General features: G+C 47.1%; 1 protein-coding gene across 2 annotated transcripts in view; it reads right to left on the bottom strand.

The window, feature by feature from the left end:
- CACNA1F (calcium voltage-gated channel subunit alpha1 F) overlaps nt 1-21,669 on the bottom strand; it is a 63,334-nt gene extending 41,665 nt beyond the window's left edge. For both annotated transcript variants that reach the window (XM_035140541.3, XM_088658430.1), the window contains exons 1-13: nt 21,546-21,669; nt 19,907-20,046; nt 16,146-16,288; nt 14,443-14,595; nt 12,233-12,429; nt 12,031-12,134; nt 9,024-9,190; nt 6,440-6,517; nt 5,283-5,373; nt 3,330-3,356; nt 3,067-3,227; nt 1,315-1,540; nt 705-912 (exon numbers count right to left, since the gene is read on the bottom strand). In XM_035140541.3, the coding sequence (XP_034996432.3) occupies nt 705-912; nt 1,315-1,540; nt 3,067-3,227; nt 3,330-3,356; nt 5,283-5,373; nt 6,440-6,517; nt 9,024-9,190; nt 12,031-12,134; nt 12,233-12,429; nt 14,443-14,595; nt 16,146-16,288; nt 19,907-20,046; nt 21,546-21,629 (1,779 nt within the window). In that variant the 5' untranslated portion in view covers nt 21,630-21,669. The remainder of the gene's footprint in view (nt 1-704; nt 913-1,314; nt 1,541-3,066; nt 3,228-3,329; nt 3,357-5,282; nt 5,374-6,439; nt 6,518-9,023; nt 9,191-12,030; nt 12,135-12,232; nt 12,430-14,442; nt 14,596-16,145; nt 16,289-19,906; nt 20,047-21,545) is intronic.
- Nucleotides 21,670-22,417: the final 748 nt, after the last annotated feature.

Below are 22,417 nucleotides of genomic sequence, written 5' to 3'. Positions count from 1 at the left end.
ATTGAAAGGAGAAGATAGTCTCATTCTCTCTCTCTCTCCCTCTCTCTCTCTCTCTCTCTCTCTCTCTGTGCTGTGAAACCACTACACCCCAACTGTTTTACTTCTGGTGGGATTTATTTCCCATTTTGGAGTCCCAGCCAGGAAAAAATAGAATTGAGGTGCAGAAGTGAATAGGGTTAAAAGCCCAGGTTGGCGCAGGGCAGCCTACCCACCTGCTCCTTCTTTATATGGAATTGGTCACAGAGCCAATGTGGGCACACTAGTTTTGCCTCTCATTCTGTAATGGATACCCATTAAAACTGTAACATGTGATTCCATGGAACTTTAAGCTCTTTTTTCTTTTGTGCACCAGGGTCAACAACCCTTCAATTATTGAAGGGCTCATGCTGCTCCCTTGCACTGTTCCTTAAGCCTGTTTCAAGGACACACCTGAGCTGCTCCTAAGATCACCCATGAGTCATGGGAAGCTGCATTGACAGCTATTGCCATTGCCTCCCTCTTGAATGTTCTCTTTTTTGAAATAATAATAATAATAATAATAATAATAATAATAATAGGATGGGAAAGCTGACAGGATTGGGATCCAAGTGGGAAATAAGGGGCTTCAACCATTTGTCCCTTACATAGTCCAGTCCCAAACAAGCACCCAAACCTGTCGAAGGCTGGTCCCAGCCACCCCACTTGTACCCCACACATGCTTTTACCTGGAAGACTGTGAGCAAGGCCTGGGGGAAAGTGTCAAAAGTACTGCGCTTGGTCTGGGTCTCATCAAAGTTGAACTTGCCCCCAAAAAGCTGCATGCCCAGCAATGAGAAGATGATGATGAAGAGGAAAAGCAGGAGCAGCAAGGACGCAATGGACTTCATGGAGTTCAGCAAGGAGGCCACGAGGTTGCTCAGCGAGGCCCAGTGCCTGGAAAGCAAGCCAGGGATGGAGAAATGGGTCAAGGGACTTGGGGCACTCCGACTCACAGGTAAGAACCAGCACCACTAGAATAGGGATGGGGAAACTGGCCTCGCTGGCCTCCAACTCTCACCAGGCCCTGCTAGTATGGCCAATAGTCAAGGGACAATGGGAGCTGCACTCCAAGCAGATGTAAATTGATCTTAGCTTCTGAGGGAAGAGGCGAATATAAGTGCAATAAATACATACTGACCACCTGCCTAGGGTTCTATAGTAACATATCTTCAAGTCATAAGGAAATCAACCTGGATTTTCTAGCAGGCAACCACCTTGAATTAAGCTAACCCTGAGTGCATGCCCCAGCCCTAAGCAATGCCACCCAATCACCCATGACTAGGACCACCACCTGACCTGGTGACTTTGAAGATCCGTAAGAGGCGGACACAGCGAAGCACAGAGATTCCAAGAGGTTGCATGATCTCAAACTCTACCAAGACAGTCTCCAGGATTCCACCACATACCACAAAACAATCAAAGCGGTTGAAGAAGCTGACGAAATAGGCCTGCAGTCCCAGGCTGTACATCTTCAACAGCATCTCCATGGTGAACAGCGATAACAGTACTTTGTTAGCATAAGCTGTGGGGAGAAAGGGTAGAGGGTCAACAACAGGTATATGGGGCAGCCTTACGCTCCTAGTCCTCAATGTTAATTAAGTGCCACACAGTACACTGGGTATCAGGCAGACTGGAAGACAGACGCTTTTTCACAGTTTCCATCTGCAAAATGGGAATAATATGATGAAGACTCAAAATGTTTTGAGCTGGATGAAAGTGGCAGGGCAGAGAGGAGTAAATGGAGATCCCTCAGCTCTCCATTTGATCATCTTCTGCACTTCCCTGTTGATCCTTCTCTACATAGTAGCTCACATATACAAGGCACTTTGGAACGGATGGGGATGAGATCAGCTGCCCAAGTATTTTTCAGCAAGCCTACAAGTTCAAAACAAGGGATGGTCAACTGGTAACCTGCAAACTAGACTGACCAAGCAGCTGTAGGACTTATGCATTTCCAAACAATTCATGCATATCAGCTCGAGTATGGGCAATTTCAATATCCTCAGGGACCATCTCATTTGTTCCCCAGATATCAGTCCAGAGGCAGGAAATCCACACAGATGTGCGAGTGGTCATGCTCCATATCAAAGCTGGTGTCGGTTAGGATTCCCAGTTATGAAGCACATGTGCTCAGGGCAGGCAATGCATAGCATACAAACATATGCAGTTACATATTGCATACTTGGTGTGCATAAATCTAAAGAGAGGAATGTAAAGCATCTGAATATCTGTGTTTCTTATGGCTTGGACATGTTTTTCTTTTACTTGCAAATAGAACTGTCAAAGAATGCTCCAACTACCGCACAATTGCACTTATTTCACACACTAGCAAGGTTATGCTCAAAATTCTACAAGGCCGGCTTAGGCAGTATGTGGACCGAGAACTCCCAGAAGCGCAAGCTGGATTTCGAAGGGGTAGAGGAACCAGAGACCAAATTGCAAACATGCGCTGGATTATGGAGAAAGCTAGATGGAAGTTAAACACCTTGAGGATCATGGTTCGGCCACTCCTGCTACAGAGCAAGAACAGTAGATGGCAGTCAATGATTTCTAAACCAGTGTGTGGTTTTGTTTAAGAGAAGAGGAACAACTGAATTTTGTTTTTCCCCCCCAAATCCATAGTTGGGGAAGGTAGGGAACACCCCCCCCTCCAACCTCAGCCAATTGTATATTAAAATTTAATTCAAAACCATGTTCCTGCTTCTCAGTCCTGACCACAATCACTAAGCTACCCTCTTAGGCCACATCCATACTATACATTATCCACTTTAAACAGTCATGGTGCTCCAAAGAATCCTGGGAACTGTAGTTTGTTAAGAGTGCGGAGAGTTGTTAGGCGACCCCTGTCACAGAGGTACGGTACAATTTCCAGAGTGGTTTAACAGTCAATCCCCCTTCCCTGTGAACTCTGGCTGTTTAAAGTGGCATGATACTGCTTTAAATGCATAGTGCAGATGGGCCTTAGAGGCTCTCCCTGCTCTGCGCTAACTCCTGGACAATGCTCCCTTGCTGGCGCTTGTCTACATTCCCTGTGTCTTGCAACCCTACCTTGGATTTGTGTGAGCCAATCGGGCTGATTGTAATGCTCAGAGGCAATTGTGAGAGTGTTGAGAAAGACAAGGATCAGGACCATCCAGTAGAAAGAGACAGATTTGACAGCCAGGCGACATTTCTTCCGGAAGAGACGGTTGGTGCGTCGCACTCGGCGGCTGCAGCAGAAGGAGGATGGGGGGGGGGACAGACATCACTGATGAGAGCCAGAGAGCAGGAGAGCACTGGGCAGAGGGGAAGGCAGCTTTCATCCTACTCACCCAAATTTGGTCTTGGAGAGCTTCCCTCTGTGGAAGACAGGAGAAATTCAACAAGAAAATTAAACACAGCTCTCAGTTGCAGTTGAAAGCTGAGTAATCACAAACTGATCAAGGATAGAGGGGCAGCAGTTCTTAGAGGAAGTTCACAGACACTGTCAGCATTTCATATTTCACAGATACCCCAAACCCAAATTAGGGTTGCCAGGTGGCACCCCCCCCCCCCCGTTTTTTATTTATTGATTTATTTTGCTAGCCTTTATGCTACACCTTTAACTGCAACCAGACAGGCAGAAATGAAGCAGATGGAAAAAGTCTCCCATCATTGCATCTTCATGCCAAGAAAAGATTGCAGGCAAGAACACTAAAAAATAGCCTATCTTTTTCTGTTTCTACTATCAAATAGTAAATATAAACTGTCGCTAGAAGAATCACCTTCTAAAGTTTGCTCAGCTTTACCGCAGTTGCTCAGTTTTATGATCTGGGCTGGAATCTGACCTTCTGGTAACCACTGGGTTAATCCATGGTGCACAGAGGTTAGAGCAATAATCAAGAGTTGGGACAGCCCAACTATTCTGCCCTACCCTAGCAATTATTTTCTCATGTTCAGCTGCCGGGGTGCCCCTACTATGAGGCAAGGGGAGGCACTTGCCTGAGAAAGCATATTTTCCACTGCAAGGGTTCTGCTTTTCTTCCCCTCACCTCCCCCCATCCCTCCCTCCTCCCCGCCAAATTGGCTCCAGCAGAGATCAGGATAACCCCCAGAAGAGTGTACAGGGGGACAAGAGGGCAGATTATTCCACCAGGCAAGCAGGAATGCTTGCACTGACAGAGTAATCTGCTTAGCATTATTTTGAATTCCTCCCAGCGAGATGCAACATATGGGACCCAATCCACTTGGACTTTCTCGTGTGCAAATCCTACTAAAATGATTATAACCTGCTGAAGAGCACTGATAAATTGTGCCGTATTAAGTCACAGGGGTAAAAGGAAGTGGGTCATGTTTAACTTAAGGGCCTAAAAATGCCTTAGGCCGGTTCCAGCCACTGCCACATTCTTGGCAAGACAGACTTGCCCTTCAGTGCTGATTTGGGCACCATTACAAAGCACTCTTGCCTGAAAGGAGAGAACACACTGTGGTAAACAACAAACTGTAGCAACAGGGCCATCTTAACCATATCTGGCGCCCTGGTGCCAAGATCCCTCTGGCGCCCCCCGTGAGTGAGGCGGGCAGGAGGGGCGCGCGGGGAGCTGAGAGGCGCGGAGGAGGCGGCCCCAGGCTTGTGCTCCCTGCGTGCCTCCGGAGAGCGGCCTGAAGCCGCTCAAAAACTGAGAGGCATGGAGGAGGAGGCCCCAGGCTCCTGCTCCCCGCGCGAAGCTCCAGAGGCACACGGGGAGCGCGAGCCTGGGGCCGCCGCGCTGCGCCTCTCAGCTGTTCAGACGGGCCCCGGACCAGCGCTTCCTGGCCTGACTGCACTGGCTGAGAGTTTCTGGGGTCAATTCAAAGTGCTGTTTTTTAACCCACAAAGCTCAGGACCACAATACCTCAAGGACCATCTCTCCCCATATGAAGTGACCCAGCCCCTGCAATCATCACCAGAGGCCTTTCTTTGTGTGCCTCCACAGAAAATCCAGAGGGTGGCAACATGAGAGCAGACCTTTTCTGCAGTGGCTCCCCATTTGTGGAATGCTTTCCCCAGTGTCATCATTATATATCTTTAGGCGCCAGGCAAAGACTCTTTTCCTAGGTCTTTGGTTAATTAAACAATCTATGGCCTTTAAAATTGTTTGTGAGGGGGTACTGTTTTTGTTTGTTACTATGTTATGTAATTTTGTGTTTCTTTTTGTAAACTCCCCTGTGAGTCAACCCCGACCCAAAGAAACTGAAAATGTAACATTACTGTACTAATCCATTCTGCCCTTCCTCCCTTTAACTAAGGAAACTCACAAACTCACAAACACACATCACAGCAATTGTTGTGGTGATGTTCTTCCTCCCCAACATTCTCCGTATTCACTGAGGTGGTTTCACTAGCAGGGAGACTGGCTGGGGAGAGAGAAAAGCAAGTGAGATTTTCAAAAACAGCACAAAGCCCTCTCTGCACCATTTCTTATCATTATCCAGGCCCACTGCCTGGCATTAAAACCACAACACTGACTTCCCTTCGGAGTCATGAATGTGACATTGGTCACAGTCATCATAAGAGTAGGCTGAAAGTTTGAAAAGTTAAAAGTTTTGGCTGAATTAATGAAATAAAGCAAATTGCCTTTTGTTTCCATGGCTACCACCTCTGTTGCAGTGAAAGTGGTGCTGAAATTCCCAGTTGCCATTGGCTGGGGCCACCATTTTGCTTTCCCCATAATACCCTTGTGAGTGATGCATGTCATCATGTGACATTATTCCAAGGGAATTATAGGAAAAACAAAATGGCACCTGCCAACAGTTGTCCACTGGGAGCAGCATAATGCAGACCAGAGGGAGGAGCAAGTCCATCTCTGAGACAAACATCCCACAACATTAGCTCAGCCCAACACAAGAAATTCTTTTTTTTGTGTTCCCAAATGTACTTCTAAGGCTAAATACAAAAACATTTTTTTAAAAAAAGTAAGTAGTAGTTTGAAAAATGCTTCTCTTCCAATGGTGTACACATACTGCCACCTCTTATAAAACAAGTTTTGCAGGTGTTCGAAACAATTCAAAAACCTGCTTACCAAGAGGCAAAAATCAGGAAATGTGTAACCACATCAAGCATTTTCAATCTGCATTCAACTTTCTGGAAGACAAAAACCTGTCTCCAGCTTAAGCATGAAGATGGATGTAATATAAAAAGAAAATACGAATGAAATCAAAGTAGGCTGTGGATGAAGCATAGGTGGGGAATTGGACAGAAATATATGATACATTTTGAATAAATATTTTTCTGCTTAGCTCAGGCATCCCCTCCAGATGTTTTGGCCTACAACTCCCATGATCCCTAGCTAAGAGGACCAGTGGTCAGGGATGATGGGAATTGTAGTCCAAAACATCTGGAGGGCCAAAGTTTGGGGATGCCTGGCTTAGCTCTTAAAGAGAATGAAACATGGCTACTTATGGAAGAAAAGGAGGACATTACTGTGGGTGTCAGTGGAGTGACTGCTGTATCTGAACCATCTCTTCTTCTTCTTCTCCGTCAAGTCTGCCACAGTCACGCCTTCCATAAGCAAGGCAGGGATGAATGACAGGATGGAGGGATGAATGGGAAAGGAAATAATTTAGGGAAAGGAGTAAATGAATGAAGAATAACAAACTGATGTGAGTTACATAACAAAGATGATGGAGAAAAGTGGACATGTTTCTCTCGCTCTCTTCAGATTCCTTCTTCTTATGTCAAGTTGCCAAGAAGCAAAGGCTCCTCCACCCCTGATTTGCACTTCCTATTAATGAAAGCTACAGCGGCAGACTTGCACTTTCCACACTTCAGCTGACACTGTGTTTTCTGGGGATGTACATCCCACTAAGCTCCATCCAAACAAGTGGGTGTGACACAGCCATGGACCTTTATGAAGGTACAATCCGATACCATATTTTTCATCATATTTCAGTGCAAATGTTGAAACTGATCAAAAACTTTATTTTAAAGTAGTGTTGAACAAATTCTTAGTAGTTTACTAAAAAGTGTTTTAGTGCTAATTAACAGATCAGCGGAGAAAAACGGGGCACTAAAATGGTGCTGATTGAAAAGGCAACATGTCATTTTTAATTTTAAAAAAGTAAATTTTCGCTAGAGCACTTTTCCATCATTTATCTATTTATATACCGTAGCTCTGTCTAAAACAGATATAAGGAAACAACAAAGGAGGGGGGATGGAGGCAGTGGTAAGCAGGGGAAACACTTGTGATTATTTTCATTACAGATACCAATGCTATTTTTCTAGGAAAAAAAGTGCTGGAACTCATCATGAATGCCTTCCTTGTTTTCTTATAATGGCAATGGCACCCACCTGAGAGGTGCCGGAACTAAGTTCCTGTGAGTTCTGGCTAAAACAGCCCTGATATATACTTTGCCTTAATTACAACAGGTTCGTGCTTTAAAGCTCTGTGTCTGAGCTCTCTCTCTCTCTCTCTTTCTTGCTCCAGAGCTCTCCCTGTGAAAACCCACTCTTTACTGCTGAATTGGAGTCAACAGCAATCTGCTGAAAACCCGCATCGCTGTTTGTCATGCTTCAGCTTTAAAGAGCAGGTTTTCACAAGGAAGCCTGTGCCTGGAAAGAGCAGGGCTAAAGGTAAGTGTGGATAAGCCCCTAGTTGGAGCACACTGGGACTCCTCAAGTTGCCTCCGTTTCTGAGAGGGTAGTTGGAAACATGCGCGGTGCTAGGGCTTTTTGAGCCCTAAGCAAAACACTTTCATGTCATGACGCACGCACGCCCCAGCACGCCTGCGGAGCTTTGCGTGGGGAGTGGGAGGCTGAGGCCGCCTCAACTGAACAGCTGAGAGGTGCAGCGAGCTGGCCCCAGGCTCACGCTCCCCCTGCACACCTCCGGAGCTTCACGCCCGGAGCGTGAGCTTGGGGCCGCCTTGCTGCGCCTCTCAGCTGTTCAGTTGGGGCGGCCCCAGGCTGCCGCTCCCTGCGCGAAGCTCCGGAGGCACGGGGATCGCTGGGAGCGCAAGCCTGGGGGCGGGGCTGCCTCCTCCCGCTCTCTGCCCCGCTGCAGCCTGCAAGACCCTGCTGATCATGCTGGCTGGCGGGCCCAGCTCGCCCTTCTGCCGCTGTGGCTTCTCTGCCGCTCCCCGCGCACCTCCGGAACTTCTCGCCAGGAGCGCGAGCCTGGGGCCGCCTTGCCCGCCTTTCAGCTGTTCAGAGGAGGCGGCCCCAGGCCCGCGCTCCCCGCGCGCCTCCGGATAGCAGCCTGAGGCAGCACCGGCGGGCGGTGGTGGGCGGCCTGGTCAGCGCCCCCTCCATTTTGGCGCCCTAAGCCGTGGCCTAGTTCGCCTTAATGGAAGCGCCGGGGCTGGTTGGAAATGCAGAAGGGTGAAAGGACCAAGATTCTCCAAATTTGTCCTCAGCTGACTGAATAGGAGACTCATAAATCTCTGTCTACTCACAATGCTGACCTTAGTTGCTCTTACCACTTGCTCAGCGACCCCAAAGTAACTAATGAGGTCCCAATGAACTAATTAACTCAGTGCCAGGGGTTTTACCCTTGGAACTCTCTTCCATTTCCCCTCGCTGCAAATTATAGCCATGGGGAAGGGTACACACAAGTAAAAGCATGCTACTAATTGGCCGATTCTGGGCATTGCTGAAGGAAAGAGCACAACCCTGTATCCCTTCCCTCAGCAAAAGGCAGAGGGAGAAAAATAAAGAGACAGAGGGATTGGCCTGCCCTGCCCTTCTGTTCTGTTCCTGCCATCCAGTCGTGTCCCTGACTGCCAGAGTCCACCTGCTTGCCCCAGTCGGCACACAGCATCTGACTCCCCTCCCTCCTCTCCACAAGAAGGATCCCTTCCCCAGCTGCCAGTTTGCTCAGGTTCTCACTAATCTTGCGTCGCTGCTGCTTGGATTGATTCCTCTCTAATCCCCTCACCCAGAGCTGCCACAAGGCCCAGATGGTAGCATCCAGGCCACTGACTAAACTGCCCCCTCCTTCAGCAGGGCACTGTTCTCGGGCAAAGCAGGGCTAGGAAACTGGCAGCAGGTGGCAGGCGGAGCCCTTACGAGTGTGCTTCTCGTCCGCCTCGTCCCCTTCCTCGTCAGGCTCTATGTCTTCGGCCTGCGTGATCCAATCCAAATAGCCCTTCAGGTCTTCCTCCATCTGCTGCTTCTCCCGTAACTTTTGGAAGTCACCCCGGGCCTTTGCCTTCTCTCGCTCCTTGGAAAATTCTCTGTGGGGAGAAATGGGTCATATTAGCTGAACGCAGGCCAGCTTAGCCATCTGCCGAAAGACACCTACTGGTGCAAAACCCGACTGCCGGTAGCACAGCCTTTGATCCAGCTGGTTGTCATGTGTTTGGCACAGCCGGAAAGCCCTCTGGGTGCTTCAGGGACACAAAGTGCTGAATCAAAACATCAGAAAGCCAGAGCAGGGAACGAGCTCCCACCCACCTCCACAAACACATAATGCAGACACTCCAATGTCAGGATCATCCACACACCAGCTACCCGCAGATCTGGTCACCTCAGCTAGGCAACAGTGTGTCACAGGCAGACAGCGAACAGAAAATACACCACAGATGGTCAACCTGTGACATGGGGTTATGACAGTTTATGGCACTTCTGAACCACTCCTGAAATCTGTAGCACTCCTGGCTACGGCATACGAGAGTCAGGCCTGAATTCTTGCCTGACACGCTAGCTCTGCACTGCTCTGCTCTACAGATCCATAGCTAGAGGCAAAACCATAACAAGGCACAGGGGTGACATAAGAGAGCCCTGCTAGATCAGACCAAAGGCCCATCTAGGGCAGCACTTTGTTCTCACAGAGGCCAACCAGATGCTTATGGAGATTCCACAGCAGGACATGAGCACAACAGCACTTTCCCATTTGTGGATCCCAAACCTGTGAGGTAGATTAGGCTGAGTGACAGTGAATTGCCCAGGTCTCTCCCAGGTCTTAGCCCAACACTCTAACCACCATACCACACAGGGGGTCTCTATTATAACGTCTAATGCTTTGGGCATGGCTTGTGTCACACTCAAGGCTGCCTCAAGACATTTTGGAACCTGCAGTGAACCACAAAATAGTGCCTCCACTCTGGCCAGGAAAGAAGGGGTGAGTGAAAATCTACATCTGGAACAATGGGGAAATAAAGATCTACCGGTATATCAGGAACAAGAGTTGGAAAAGAGCAGCAGCACCTCCTGTTTGCAAAAAGGCTGCAGTAGAGGCAGCACTGGGCGGCGGCAGCCGGGGGGGGGGCTTGCCAAGGAGATATTGCTCTCTAAGAAATGTGCTGCAGCTCTTGCTGCTATTGCAGCAGTGGCAACAGTGGGTGATGCTTTCCCTGTGCACACCTGCTAAAAAAATCAGTCACCACTACTATTATGCAGTATGTCAAAGTGCCCTGCAAAGTAGGTAACTCAGCAGAATGGCTCTTCCCTTTGCATGGCATCTGGCATCAGTCATTCTGGCCCTAAATCCACAACCCACTAGCTTCTTCTGCTCCCTTCGCCGGGGTGGAGGCGGGGTACAGCATTGAACATGGGTAGGCAACCTAAGGCCCGTGGGTTGGATGCGGCCCAATTGCCTTCTAAATCCGGCCCACAGATGGTCCGGGAATCAGTGTGTTACATGAGTAGAATGTGCCCTTTTATTTAAAATGCATCTCTGGGTTATTTGTGGGGCAAAGGAATTCGTTCATTCCCCCCCCCCAATATAGTCCGGCCCACCACAAGATCTGAGGGACGGTGGACCGGCCCACGGCTGAAAAAGGTTGCTGACCCCTGGCATAGAACCTGGACCACATCAACTGTCAGCAATCATTGCACACACTAACTTGCATATGCTAGGCTAAAACATACCCTGTTTCCCCTAAAATAAGACATACCCATAAAATAAGCCATAGCAGGATTTCTAAGCATTTGCACAATATAAGCCATACCCTGAAAATAAGACATAGTGCTAGGTGCAGTTCTGGAGGGTGCCAAGGAAGAGGCGAGGCTGGACGCGTAATTAAAAAATAAGACAATAAAGACGGTGTCTTATTTTCGGAGAAACACGGTATCATACCAACTCATGGTTCACATGGTTCACACTAACCATAGTATACTATACAAGAGATGTCATGGTTTGGAAATGGTCTGCTACCATTTCCCATTTTTATCAGTACTCAGGTTTATAACTTCACTCCCATTTCTACTAGGTGTGTCTTTAGAAGTTAAGCAACCATTGTAAACTATGGTTTCTTAATTCAGGTATCACACTAAACCAGGCATCCCCAAACTTTGGCCCTCCAGATGTTTTGGACTACAATTCCCATCATCCCTGACCACTGGTCATGTTAGCTAGGGATCATGGGAGTTGTAGGCCAAAACATCTGGAGGGCTGCAGTTTGGGGATGCCTGCACTAAACCATAGTTAACAAATATACGGTAGTACTGTACAGTACTTCAAACCAAGTTTTCTGATTTTGGTTTGTCCAACAATAGTTTTTCAATTTAGACATCACACAATATCATAATTACATAATTTCTGGTTTTCTTTTATGTCCTTCCTACTTCCTACTTCCTATTTTTGCTTATGCCTCATGTAAACCCATGGAAAAGGATTTGTCCCCTCACACCCCATGTGGGGCTAACATTACCTTAAGCACCCAATGAATGAATCATAACAACTCCATGATTCATGCAAGCAAGTGAAACTACATGCTACCATGAAAAACGAAACATAGAATGACTGCAGCAGTGGGAAGTGGGTGGCGGTGGAGAATCTTTCCCACTAAAATATAACCATTTGATACTGCAAATGAGCAAAATCAATTCAACAGATATTACAAAGTACAAATGCAACCCATGCTACCTTTGGCAGATTCTGGATCTTTCACAGAAGTCACCTCCCCATCTGAATGCTGGTGGAACCATTTTGTGTGAATGGTTACATGCTCTCTATTTGTCCAGCTTTCCAGTTACCACATGTATGTAGGCACAGGAAGCAGTCCCCAAAGGCATCCCATAAATGCACAGGCAAACTGATGCACATGCTGTGCTCACTCCAAATCCAACTTACCCACTCAGCACACCCAAAACCAGATTGAGCACGAAGAAAGAGCCAAAGATGACCAGGCTGACAAAGTAGAGCCAGGGCAGCTCGTGACCCATGGCATCCTGCATCTGGAGTAGAGAGAGGGACAATAAGCAGAAAATTACATGGACTGTGCCATTGGCAGTGCTGCTTCCCTCTCCTACACTAGTGGAGGAAGCTGCCTCACCCAGTAGAGCACATCGGTCCAACCTTCCATGGTGATGCACTGGAAGACAGTCAGCATGGCAAAAAAGAAGTTGTCGAAGTTGGTGATGCCACCATTGGGTCCTTCCCACTTCCCACGGCACTCACTATTGTTCGTCAAGCATTCCCGGCCATGCCCAGAGAAGGCACAAGGTGATGGGTCCTCCTCAGCCTCCAGGTCTGCAAGGGATGCAGAGATTTGGGGGGGGGTGGAAAGGGAGAAGAGTGACAGGTTCATTCTAGTGCTGAACCAAACTATGTTTCACAAACATCTGCATATCTCTCAAAATGTGCCCTGTATTTTCAACACCCCCACCTCCGACTACTTAAACACCCACCCACCAAAAAATCACTTGATAGTTCGATATTCTTTTAACTTTTAAGCATTTAAGCATATCAGTACAAAGCTTTTAAAATCTAGTCATGCATTTATGTTGCTGAAAATGAAACTGGCTATTTGGGTTAGAATCATAGAATTGTATAGTTGGAAGGAATTCTGAGGGTCATCTAGTCCAACCCCCTGCAATGCAGGAATATGCAGGTGGCCCGAATGGGGATCAAACCCATGGCCTTGGCGTTATCAGCAACACACACTATCCAACTGAGCTAAGAGAAGTTCCATGTGTAATAGGGAGTCATTGGCGCACCCCACAATTGCCTAACCTTGACTCCCATAGGTTCAGATCGGGGGTCACAAGCAAGAGACTTCAGCCAGCAGATAGAAGCAAAACAGCGGCCTGTAGGCCTGATGTTTATTGTTGCAAGACTTCCCACCACCACAAAGACGAAGCAGCCAAAAGCCCCGAACAATGGTTACATCAGTTACAGGTAGGTAGCCCTGTTGGCCTGACATAGTTGAAACAAAAAATTAAAAAAATCCTTCCAGTAGCACCTTAGAGACCAACTAAGTTTGTCATAGGTATGAGCTTTCGTGTGCATGCACACGAAAGCTCATACCTATGACAAACTTAAATGCTTACATCAGTTTTTAAAAGTTCCCCATAATACATTTCCAGAAGCATCATCAAGACATCATAGATATGTCACAGAAAAGGTGTGGTCACAGGTAGAACCTGAGATCCAGGAATGCGCCTAGCAATCAAATATAGTCTTTCACAGCACAAACTCCTTGTGAAGGTCTTGCAGACAGACATGACTGTACATCTCAGGGATTATGGTGGGCTCACTAACCCCTCCCCTTATATCTCACTTCCCTGGGTCCTAAATGTCATTGTAACTGAGACTGATACAATTAGTGATTTCTTATGGATTTCTAAAGCTTTCTCATTGAGCCAGTATGTAGATACATTTACCAGTGAATTACTACATTTGGTATTGACACTTTCCCTGTTTTCCTTTGTTGGAGGCCTGGGACTCTGCGGGAAGTCACGGGCACCTTCTGCTTTGAACCCAAAGGAATGAGGTTTTGATAATGTGCAGCGAAGACTCCCTGTTCTTGCCTTGTGGTGAGGCAAGGCTCGGGGTGGGGTGGGGATGTCTCTCAACCATAGCTGCCAAGTCTTCCACTGAAAAATGTGGGATCAGCAGCGATGCGGCACCGGAAGTTGCTTCTATGCATGGCCGGACATGCATAGAAGTGATTTCCGGTGCCATGCTACCCATGTATGGGCACCGGAAATCAGGCGGCTCCAGGACCCAAAATGGAGCCTCCCTGGCAGGTAGGAAATCTGGGGGATTTACGGGATTTTTTCCAATCCGGGCTGCCAGCGGGAAACGGTTTAAAATATGGGGGTTTCCCGCGAAAAATGGGAGACTTGGCAGCTATGCTCTCAACCTCTCCCATTCAATTTCCTTGTAACACATCAAAGTCACAATGTAGTCCCTGATCACATTGTGAAAGGCTCTTTCAAGTGTATAATAATAATAATACAGTAGTAATAATAATAGCAGCAACAAAGCAGCAGATGATGAAAGATAGCTGCAAATAGGTATGAAAAAATGTTTGAAAGAGAAGCCTTTCACATTCTTCAAAACTGCAGCTCTCACACTGAAAACTGAATTCAGAAATTCATCCCAGCAGTGCTATTCCCCATTCTGGAAGGAAGGAGTAGGATTATTCCCTGCAGTTCATTTGCACACACTTGGATTGGTCTCTCTCCCTAAAATTTAACATTTTTGGAGGCAAGAATTATCTACATACATACCTCCCCCCCCACACTTGCAGAACTATACCTGAACCAACGATGAAGCAGGTCTTGTGCATGCGGCCGATAAAGAGCTCCAAGCCAATGATGGCATAGATGATGATGACGAAAAGGACAAGCAGCGCAATGTGCAGGAGGGGCACCATGGCTTTCATGATAGAGTTCAAGACAATGTGCAGGCCTAGTTGGTGGAGAGGATTCAGAACATGGTGTTAACTTTGCAGAAGCATGATGAGCAATGCTGCAACATGCAGCACAATCACAACTGGCCATGTATACAGGGGCACATGGCTGCAGGTGGAGAGCTCAGTCTCCGGAGCAGAATACAGCCAGAAGGGGCAGAGGCATTCCTCCTTCACAGCACAATGAACATTTGTAGAGAACTTGAAGTTAAATCATTTGCAGGTGACTTGTCTCTGGGTCAAATTTCATACACCACATTGAAGGAGCTGCTCCTGCTATCCATTGTGCAATATGTTAGCAGCAGTGCTGAGCATGGTGAATATGGCTGTGTGCTGCTGTGTATAACACGTAATACAATGTGGAAGCATGAACTAAAATGCAAGTGGTGCTTTAATGTGGCCCTGCACAGCAGGCATGCAGTTTGTGGGAACTATAAGGAGACTTGCAGAGTGGCTGTAATTGTCAATGTTCTGCCTAGCAAGACAGCATGCAAATCTGTGCACGTGGTATGCTCTGGGTCATACTGTGTGTCTGCATGCAAGCCAACATGAAGCTCGATGCGCAGGTCTGATTGTATACAGTGCAATGCCTGTGATGCATTGTAGCAGATTAAACATGAGCTGCATAAACTGCGCTGTGATCTAGTGCAGAATGATAGCATACATTTTGGCAAAATAAAGTGAAAAATAAAGCTAATGCCACGACATGTAGTGAGGTGCAATAAGGTAACCATTATGCAGCATATGCCCCAAAATTGCTGTGGATGGTCATTATTGCACTGTGGTATAGCAGCGCAACTGTGCACCATGCAATGTGGATATGGCATCACAAGAACACTGCAACAACACATGGTACAGCACCTCTCTGCTCAATAAGCTACTCTGGCAAAGCAAAGCAAAGTGCAGCCACTATGCAGCCAGCAGTAGCAAAACCAATACATATGTACAGTTAGGCACATGATATGTGATGCAGCAGAAATACCATATACAGTACAGTGTGGTTATGAATGCAGCTCAGAGCATCAACTCAACAGCATCTCAATCTGACCCAAAGCAGTGCAACGTGTAAGCACAAAGGATGGTGCATTGATTGTTATCGGCTTCTCTCTTCAGATACTACCCCAGGAAACATGGGGGGGGGGGCTCCAGACATCCTTTTTCTTGCACATCATTATTATTTGCGCTCTTGATGCTTTTGGGGAAGTCACATGTGATGCCACTTTCAATACTGTTCGCACCTGCGGAACATCTGGGGTGGTCACACAGCTTCATTTCCAGTCAGTGCATGCCCAGTAACTTCCAGCTGAAATCCCTTAACTTTTTATACCCCAAATGTTCTGGTTTATTTTTGTCCTCCTTTTGTTGTGCTAATAGCCCCTCTGGATAGCAATAATGGGATAGCACTGGGGAGACATCACAAAGCAATCTAAAGCACAATCAGTTCACCACCGATGTATTATTATTGTGTCAATAACATGTTGCAGAAAGTTCACCCACAATTAAACACCAGTCCAGAGGCGCCCTGTGTGTAAAAGAGAAAGATGCTTACTAGGGACACCAGAGACGAGGCGCAGAGGTCTCAGGACACGGAAGGCTCTCAGAGCTTTGACATCAAACCCACCCGGCTTCCCACTCATGTGATGAGCCTCCCCAGGCTTGTGGGAAACTTGTTCCAGGATGACACTGAAGAGACTGTGGGGGGAAGGCAGGATCATGATGAGACAGGCAGGGGACCTTTCTTCCCATGAAGAGCCCACCCAAACACAGGTAAAAGAATGACAAACTAGCTTCTAGACCCATAGACCAATTTATTGCCTTCACTCTCTAGGACTAACAGTGTGAAGCATGCCCTGGTGGGTATTATTGTTCTCATCATCATCATCATCATCATATCCATTTTATGGTCCCAGAGCTGGTTACAACAAATAAAACACAATGTTGAGGTGCCAGCCATTGATAGACCAAGCCTATATTTTAATCCTTTTTAAAACTACCTTAAGGAGGGGGTGGTCAGTCTCTCCTCTGATCTAATCCTAGAGATTGGTGTTCTTCATTAGATGAGGACTCAAGAGTATTGATCCTCAGGCTGTAAGATCCACATGGAAGCCATCTTTTCCCTACCTGCCCCAGCCCTACACACACACACAACATATAAGTGTGTATGTCATTGTACGGTATAAGGGTTTATGAATGCAAAGAAAAAGGACAGGAAAGGGTTAAGCTAGGTGTGCTGGTTAGCTTTGGGGTGTGTTTGTCTGCACCTGCCACTAATTAAGCATGTGAGAGTGAGGCAGCAAAATTTGAAGTATAAATATACTTGTGTTGGAACACTGAAAGAAGACGAACTGCATGTAATCTATAAGCTGTGGAACTGCACTGTACTGTTAATAAAGGGACTAACCCTACCTAGAACCGTCTGGTGTTTTTCTGTTCCATTGGCACACACCACTGCATGTTGCAAGCCAAAACATGTTGCAGGCCAATCTAACCCTGCTCCATTTCTTCACTTTTTGGAAGCTTGCCCCTGCCCCTTCAAACGGTCCCATGAAGAGGCCTAGACAGTTATTTCCTCGATTTGGAATGGTCAGCCAAAGTTTAATAATGTGCTCTGTGGAAGAAGCTTTCAAGACCATTCCCCTTAACCTAATCCCAGAGGCAATTAAGGATTTGGGGATTCTCTGGGGAGATGCTTGAGCCTTCCCCCCAAAAAACACCAGAGCTGGGCTCTAAAATGTGGGGTATAATAAAGGCAATTTTTTCTTAGTATGTGCAGAATTCCTTTTGCTCTCCTCTGAGCAACAATACTGTAGCTGGCCTCCACATATCTGATGAATTACACTTGAATCCTCAGGGCATTTTATCCTCAAAATAGTGAGAAAGTGGCTTGGGCTTACCCAGTGAGCTTTACCGCTAAACAGAGAAGAAATCTGAATTCAGCTCTCCCTGGTCCATGCCCAACACTGTCTACTGCTGTACACTGCTGCTCAACAGATGGCTCATGATCCATGCCAGCATCTGACACGCCATGGCAATAGGTCCCGGGGCGCACATTTAATATAATGAAGTGCAGCCATTTTGGGTGGTAAAATGTCCTTGATGGCCCTGATGATGGTGGCGGGGTTTTTACCTGGGTCTTCTGCAAAGAAGGCTGAGCTGAGGGTTATAGCTCCGGGAGAAATATCCCCCTCCCCAGTGGATGGCTTGGTATATAGCACCTATTGCAGTCTGAATTGCATGGGCCATGTGTAGGGGACCTTCGGCCCTCCAAATGTTGCCAAACTAAAACTCCAATCAGCCCTAGCAAGCATGGCAATATCGGAAGGGCCACAGATACCCCACACCAGTCATAGGTTAATTTGTAAGCAAATGAACAGGTGGGATGGCATAGCCTTTTAACAGATTTGCCATGTCTCTGGAGCGGACCTCAAGTTTCAGGATCTTTATCAGATGGAGAGAAACCTTCAGGTACTGCAGGATCTCAGGCTGGCAGGGGGGGTAGGAAACTGCCTTGAAGTTGGTCTGCCAAGCCCAATGCAAGACAGGCTCTTCTGTGACCTGATCCTTTCAACCAGAGGGGCTAGTTCTGAACCTGGATCTTTCTATGTGTGAAGTGTAGTCCCTCCCACTGAATTAAGAGGTCTGGCTATTGTCCTCTTTTATTTGTGTTATTGATTTTTATAAGTATATATACCACCCAATACTTTTTGATTCCAGGGTAATTAGCAATCACACAAAAACACCATTAAAACTGTACAATAAAACAGCATAAGGCAACTTAAATGTACTGTATCTAAGAGTCATGGTGAATTTGGATAAAGTGTTATCTACATGATCTCTGTTGGGTCATATATCCAAGATAATTGCCCATTTGGTTTATTTTATTTATAATGAAATAGAATTAATTTATATAAAAAAGACATTGAAAAATGTTTTCAACTGGCACCTAAAAGGTAGCAAAGAAGGTGGCAGTCAGAACTCTCTGGAGAGGATGTTCCCCAGACTGAGGGCCACAACCAAGCATGTCCATTCTGGTTCACCAACTGCTTCACCTATGGCAGCAGAGGCATCTGGAGAAAGGCATTTCAGGTGGCTTCCATAAATGGGCAGCTTGGTGTGGTGCAGAGATTCTTTTGCTTGAGAGCTTTTACAATTAATACCATGTCCTCCCCCTGCCTCATGCCCACCAGACTCCCCTTTGGGGCACCAGTGTGCCAGGTGTCAACCCTTGTCCTGACCAGGGACCATAGTAGGCCTCATTCCTCTCTTAGCAGGCTCCCTCCACAGGTAGGGATGGGTGAATGTCTATTTCAGTTTCTCATTTTCTAGGCTTAAGCACAGCTCTCCACATTTCAACATCAGTTTGCTTAATTTTTTTTAAGGCCTCATCAGCATTTTAGTGCTGCTCTGCTCGTTCCCTTCTACTTTATATGATGTCATGTCTGCATGGCCTATTTACTCATATGTTCAAGACATAAGCATTTAGCTATGGGCACTGACTAGTTGGCTAGTTGACTATTTCAAGTCCCTTCAAACACAAGACTTGGGCCTCTCCCTTCCTACTAACATTGCCAGGTACAGACCCCCAAGAGGGCTTCCTGTACTTTTAACTGTTTGGTTGAAAAAATGATGACATTACAGCTTTGCCCATCACAGTGGTAAGAGAGGACACATCCTTTGGCACACATTTTACAGATACAAGGGCTTTTCTCAGGACCTGGATCTAATTCCTCAACTTTGTTAATAATTGCTTGCTTATACAGACTTATTTGCATTAAGATGCTGCAGAAGAGCTGCACTACTGCAGTTTCCCCAAATATCCCCAGTAGCGTCTTAAGCTCATCGGGCGCCCTGGTGCAGGGATCCCTCGCCCCCCCCCCACTCTTTAAAAAAACCAAACCACCGGGGACCGGCCCGCCATCGCCTCTACGCTGCGTTTCATTGGTAGAGCTGCTGCCATGTGACGTCACCTCTACCAATGAAACACAGCACCGGGGTGAGGGATGACTCCAGCACTGCAGAGCAGAACAGGGTCCTAGTGCCCTTGCTCCGCTCGTTTACCTCTCTCCCCCGAGCGGCGCGGCTGGCGGGCGTCCAGGAGGAGGGAAAGGGAGGCCGCCGCGCAGCTCCCACACTTGCTGGGGCGCCCCTCAGCGCCCCAGCGCCCTGCACCACTAGGGCCAATGGGCGAGCCGCCCCTGAATATCCCCTCTCTCTGTTGCCAGGCAGTCCATTTGGAGAAATATACTTGGGACTTTTGGCAACCTGCAGAAGTGATTTGCACTCACTCATTATGCCACGGAAAAAACTCACCCCACCACAACGATGACAAAATCGAGAAGGTTCCAGCCATTGCGGATGTAGGCGCTGGGGTGCATGACCAGTCCATAGGCAAGGATCTTGAGGAAAGTCTCCACCGTAAATATGATGAGAAAAACATACTCCACTTGCTCCTGTGGAGGAAGAAGGCCAGTAGGCCCAAATTACATAGCTGCCAAGTTATCCCTTTTTTAAAGGGATTTTCCCTTATGCTGAATAGGCTTCCTCGCGAGAAAAGGGAAAACTTGGCAGCTATGCCAAATTATACTTCCAAGCTTCTCCTGCTTCTTTATTGGGATGTGAAACCAGTCACATGCTCCAAAGTCAGGAGAATCCCAAAGTGCTCCACTTGAAAGCTCCAGTTCTGGAAAGTTACGCTAGAGAGAGAGTCTGGAAATTTCCATCAAGGGAAATGGGCAAAAATTTCTCTGGATTAGCATTGTCTCAGTACAACACCAGCACAAGCAGCTTACAGAGTGGGCAAGGAAATAGGAGCGAGAGCAAAGAGTTGGGAGTATCACACATATACATGACTACAGGAATAAGTGTGGCCACTTGTACACACACTCCCCAGAAAACAGGAGTGTGCATTTGTCACTCACGACATGCAAAATTCAAGATAAACAAACAAAAAAATATGTGGAGCTATAGCACGTAACCCAGGAAACCTGATCAATAGGCCATCCCTATCACATCTTTACTGAGACCCACTAGTAAGAGAACCAGAAACACGATGCAGTTAGCACTACTTCTGCTTCTTTCCTTTTATACCAATAAATGTTCTCCTCTCCTTCAATGAGAACAGAATCTCTAGACTCTGTCCTGCCATTGTAAACAACAAAGCCCTCCCACAGTGGTACAGTATATGTACTGTGTGAACTGTAGCAAAATTAATTCTTTAAAAAATGGCTGGCAGAGAAATGAGATCAAGTTCTGTCTCTGACTTCACTGGTGACAAGCACTTCTGGATTTACCCTAGAGGGGAGAAAGAGAGATCAGGAACTGGCCCCCATCCAGTTTCAGTCAATGGATTATTCTGGATTTACTCCAGGGAAGCTGAGATCAAACTCCAGCCCTGACCCCAGCTGCAATCAGCAGGTGCCTTCAAATTTATAGGGGAGCTTCAGTGGCATCAGAGTGAACTAGGAAGCTGTGCGGATGAGGGGGCAGGGGGCAGCCTGTTGCCTCAGCTGCCCCAAGTCAGGTGGTGGATTAATGGTCATTAAGAGATAATAGTTTTAATTAGCATTAACGTGTTGCCTCAGACAGAAATCAAGATGTAAAAGTGGAATCATTAAGGAAGAAGGAGGCCAGGGCAAAGGAGTTTACTGGACTACAAGGTGAAGAAAAATAAGGAGCAGCTGTGTGATTGGGGAATCTCTAGCCGGAAGGTGGCATGTGGTGGGTTACAGTAAGGAAGCAGAACTTGGAGACAATATTCCTGGCTTCACGTGATGTTGTCTTCCTGTTTCAGACCTTGGGCCTACCCATCTAGTTCAGTACAACCATTTTCTGAGGTCTCGAGCTGTCCAAAATCCTTTTAACTGCATCCTTCAGCATGCAGAATATGTGCTCTGCCATTGCACTATGCTCTCCCCACCCTTCCCTCCAAGGGTTTGGGAAAGGCACTCACCAAGTTGTGGTTGGAGACATTCGAGTCATCCTCAGGGAAGGGGATATAGACTCCTAAGGCCACACAGTTGGCGAAGATGGTCATAAGAATGAGGATATCAAAGGGTCTGGGAACATTCAGTTAAGGCAACAAACAGGAATTTATTCTCCCTCCTTCCCCCAAGTAAAAAAAAGAGGTCCTTCCCACCCACCCCCGAGTCAGATTTCTCCCAATTTGTAAGAATAGGATGCTTCCATTCAACAATGCTGATGGCAGCGCGGCGGATGGGGTTGTTCAGCCTGAGACAGAAGAGGGCTCGTGGTGAACGGTGCACCACATTGGTCCCCTGGGTTTTATGCTTGTTGTGCTGGAGACGCTTCTTCTGGGCATTGCTGCCTGTAGAGCCCAGTGTATCTGAGCCCCCACCAGCAAGTGTCCATGCCAGGGCCTGGCCTGTTGCCTCCACAAAAGCCTCAGCCGCAGAGCGTGGTACCTCGGGAGTGCCAGCTGCTGCAAGGTGGAAACAGGGCAAGGGGGAGTTAAGGATGGATCTGAAGGCTAACTCTCCTGTTTCTTAGAAAAGGCACCAAATAGAAATAAGGCTCTGAAAAACACAAAAAGGTTGGTTAATATAGAAATATGACAGAGCATGTTCCACTGTGGGAGATTTTTCCAAGACTAAGGCCTCCGTGAGCTCAGGCTGAAATGAAACTTCATATGTTTGCCTGGCACCTATGGTTTGGCCTCAGGACTTCACACTCATTCATTTCCATTATCAGTCCCAGTTATACATCAAAACACCTCAATCTGATTGCAACACCAAAGCCATACACTTCTGGTTTTTTCAGCTGCTGGTCCAATCTTAAACAGTGTCCAAGCCTCCTACCCTTTAC

The sequence above is a fragment of the Zootoca vivipara genome, chromosome 15, assembly GCF_965207765.1.
Source record: "Zootoca vivipara chromosome 15, rZooViv2.hap1.1, whole genome shotgun sequence".
Taxonomy (NCBI): domain Eukaryota; kingdom Metazoa; phylum Chordata; class Lepidosauria; order Squamata; family Lacertidae; genus Zootoca; species Zootoca vivipara.
This window is presented reverse-complemented; position numbering and strand designations above follow the sequence as displayed.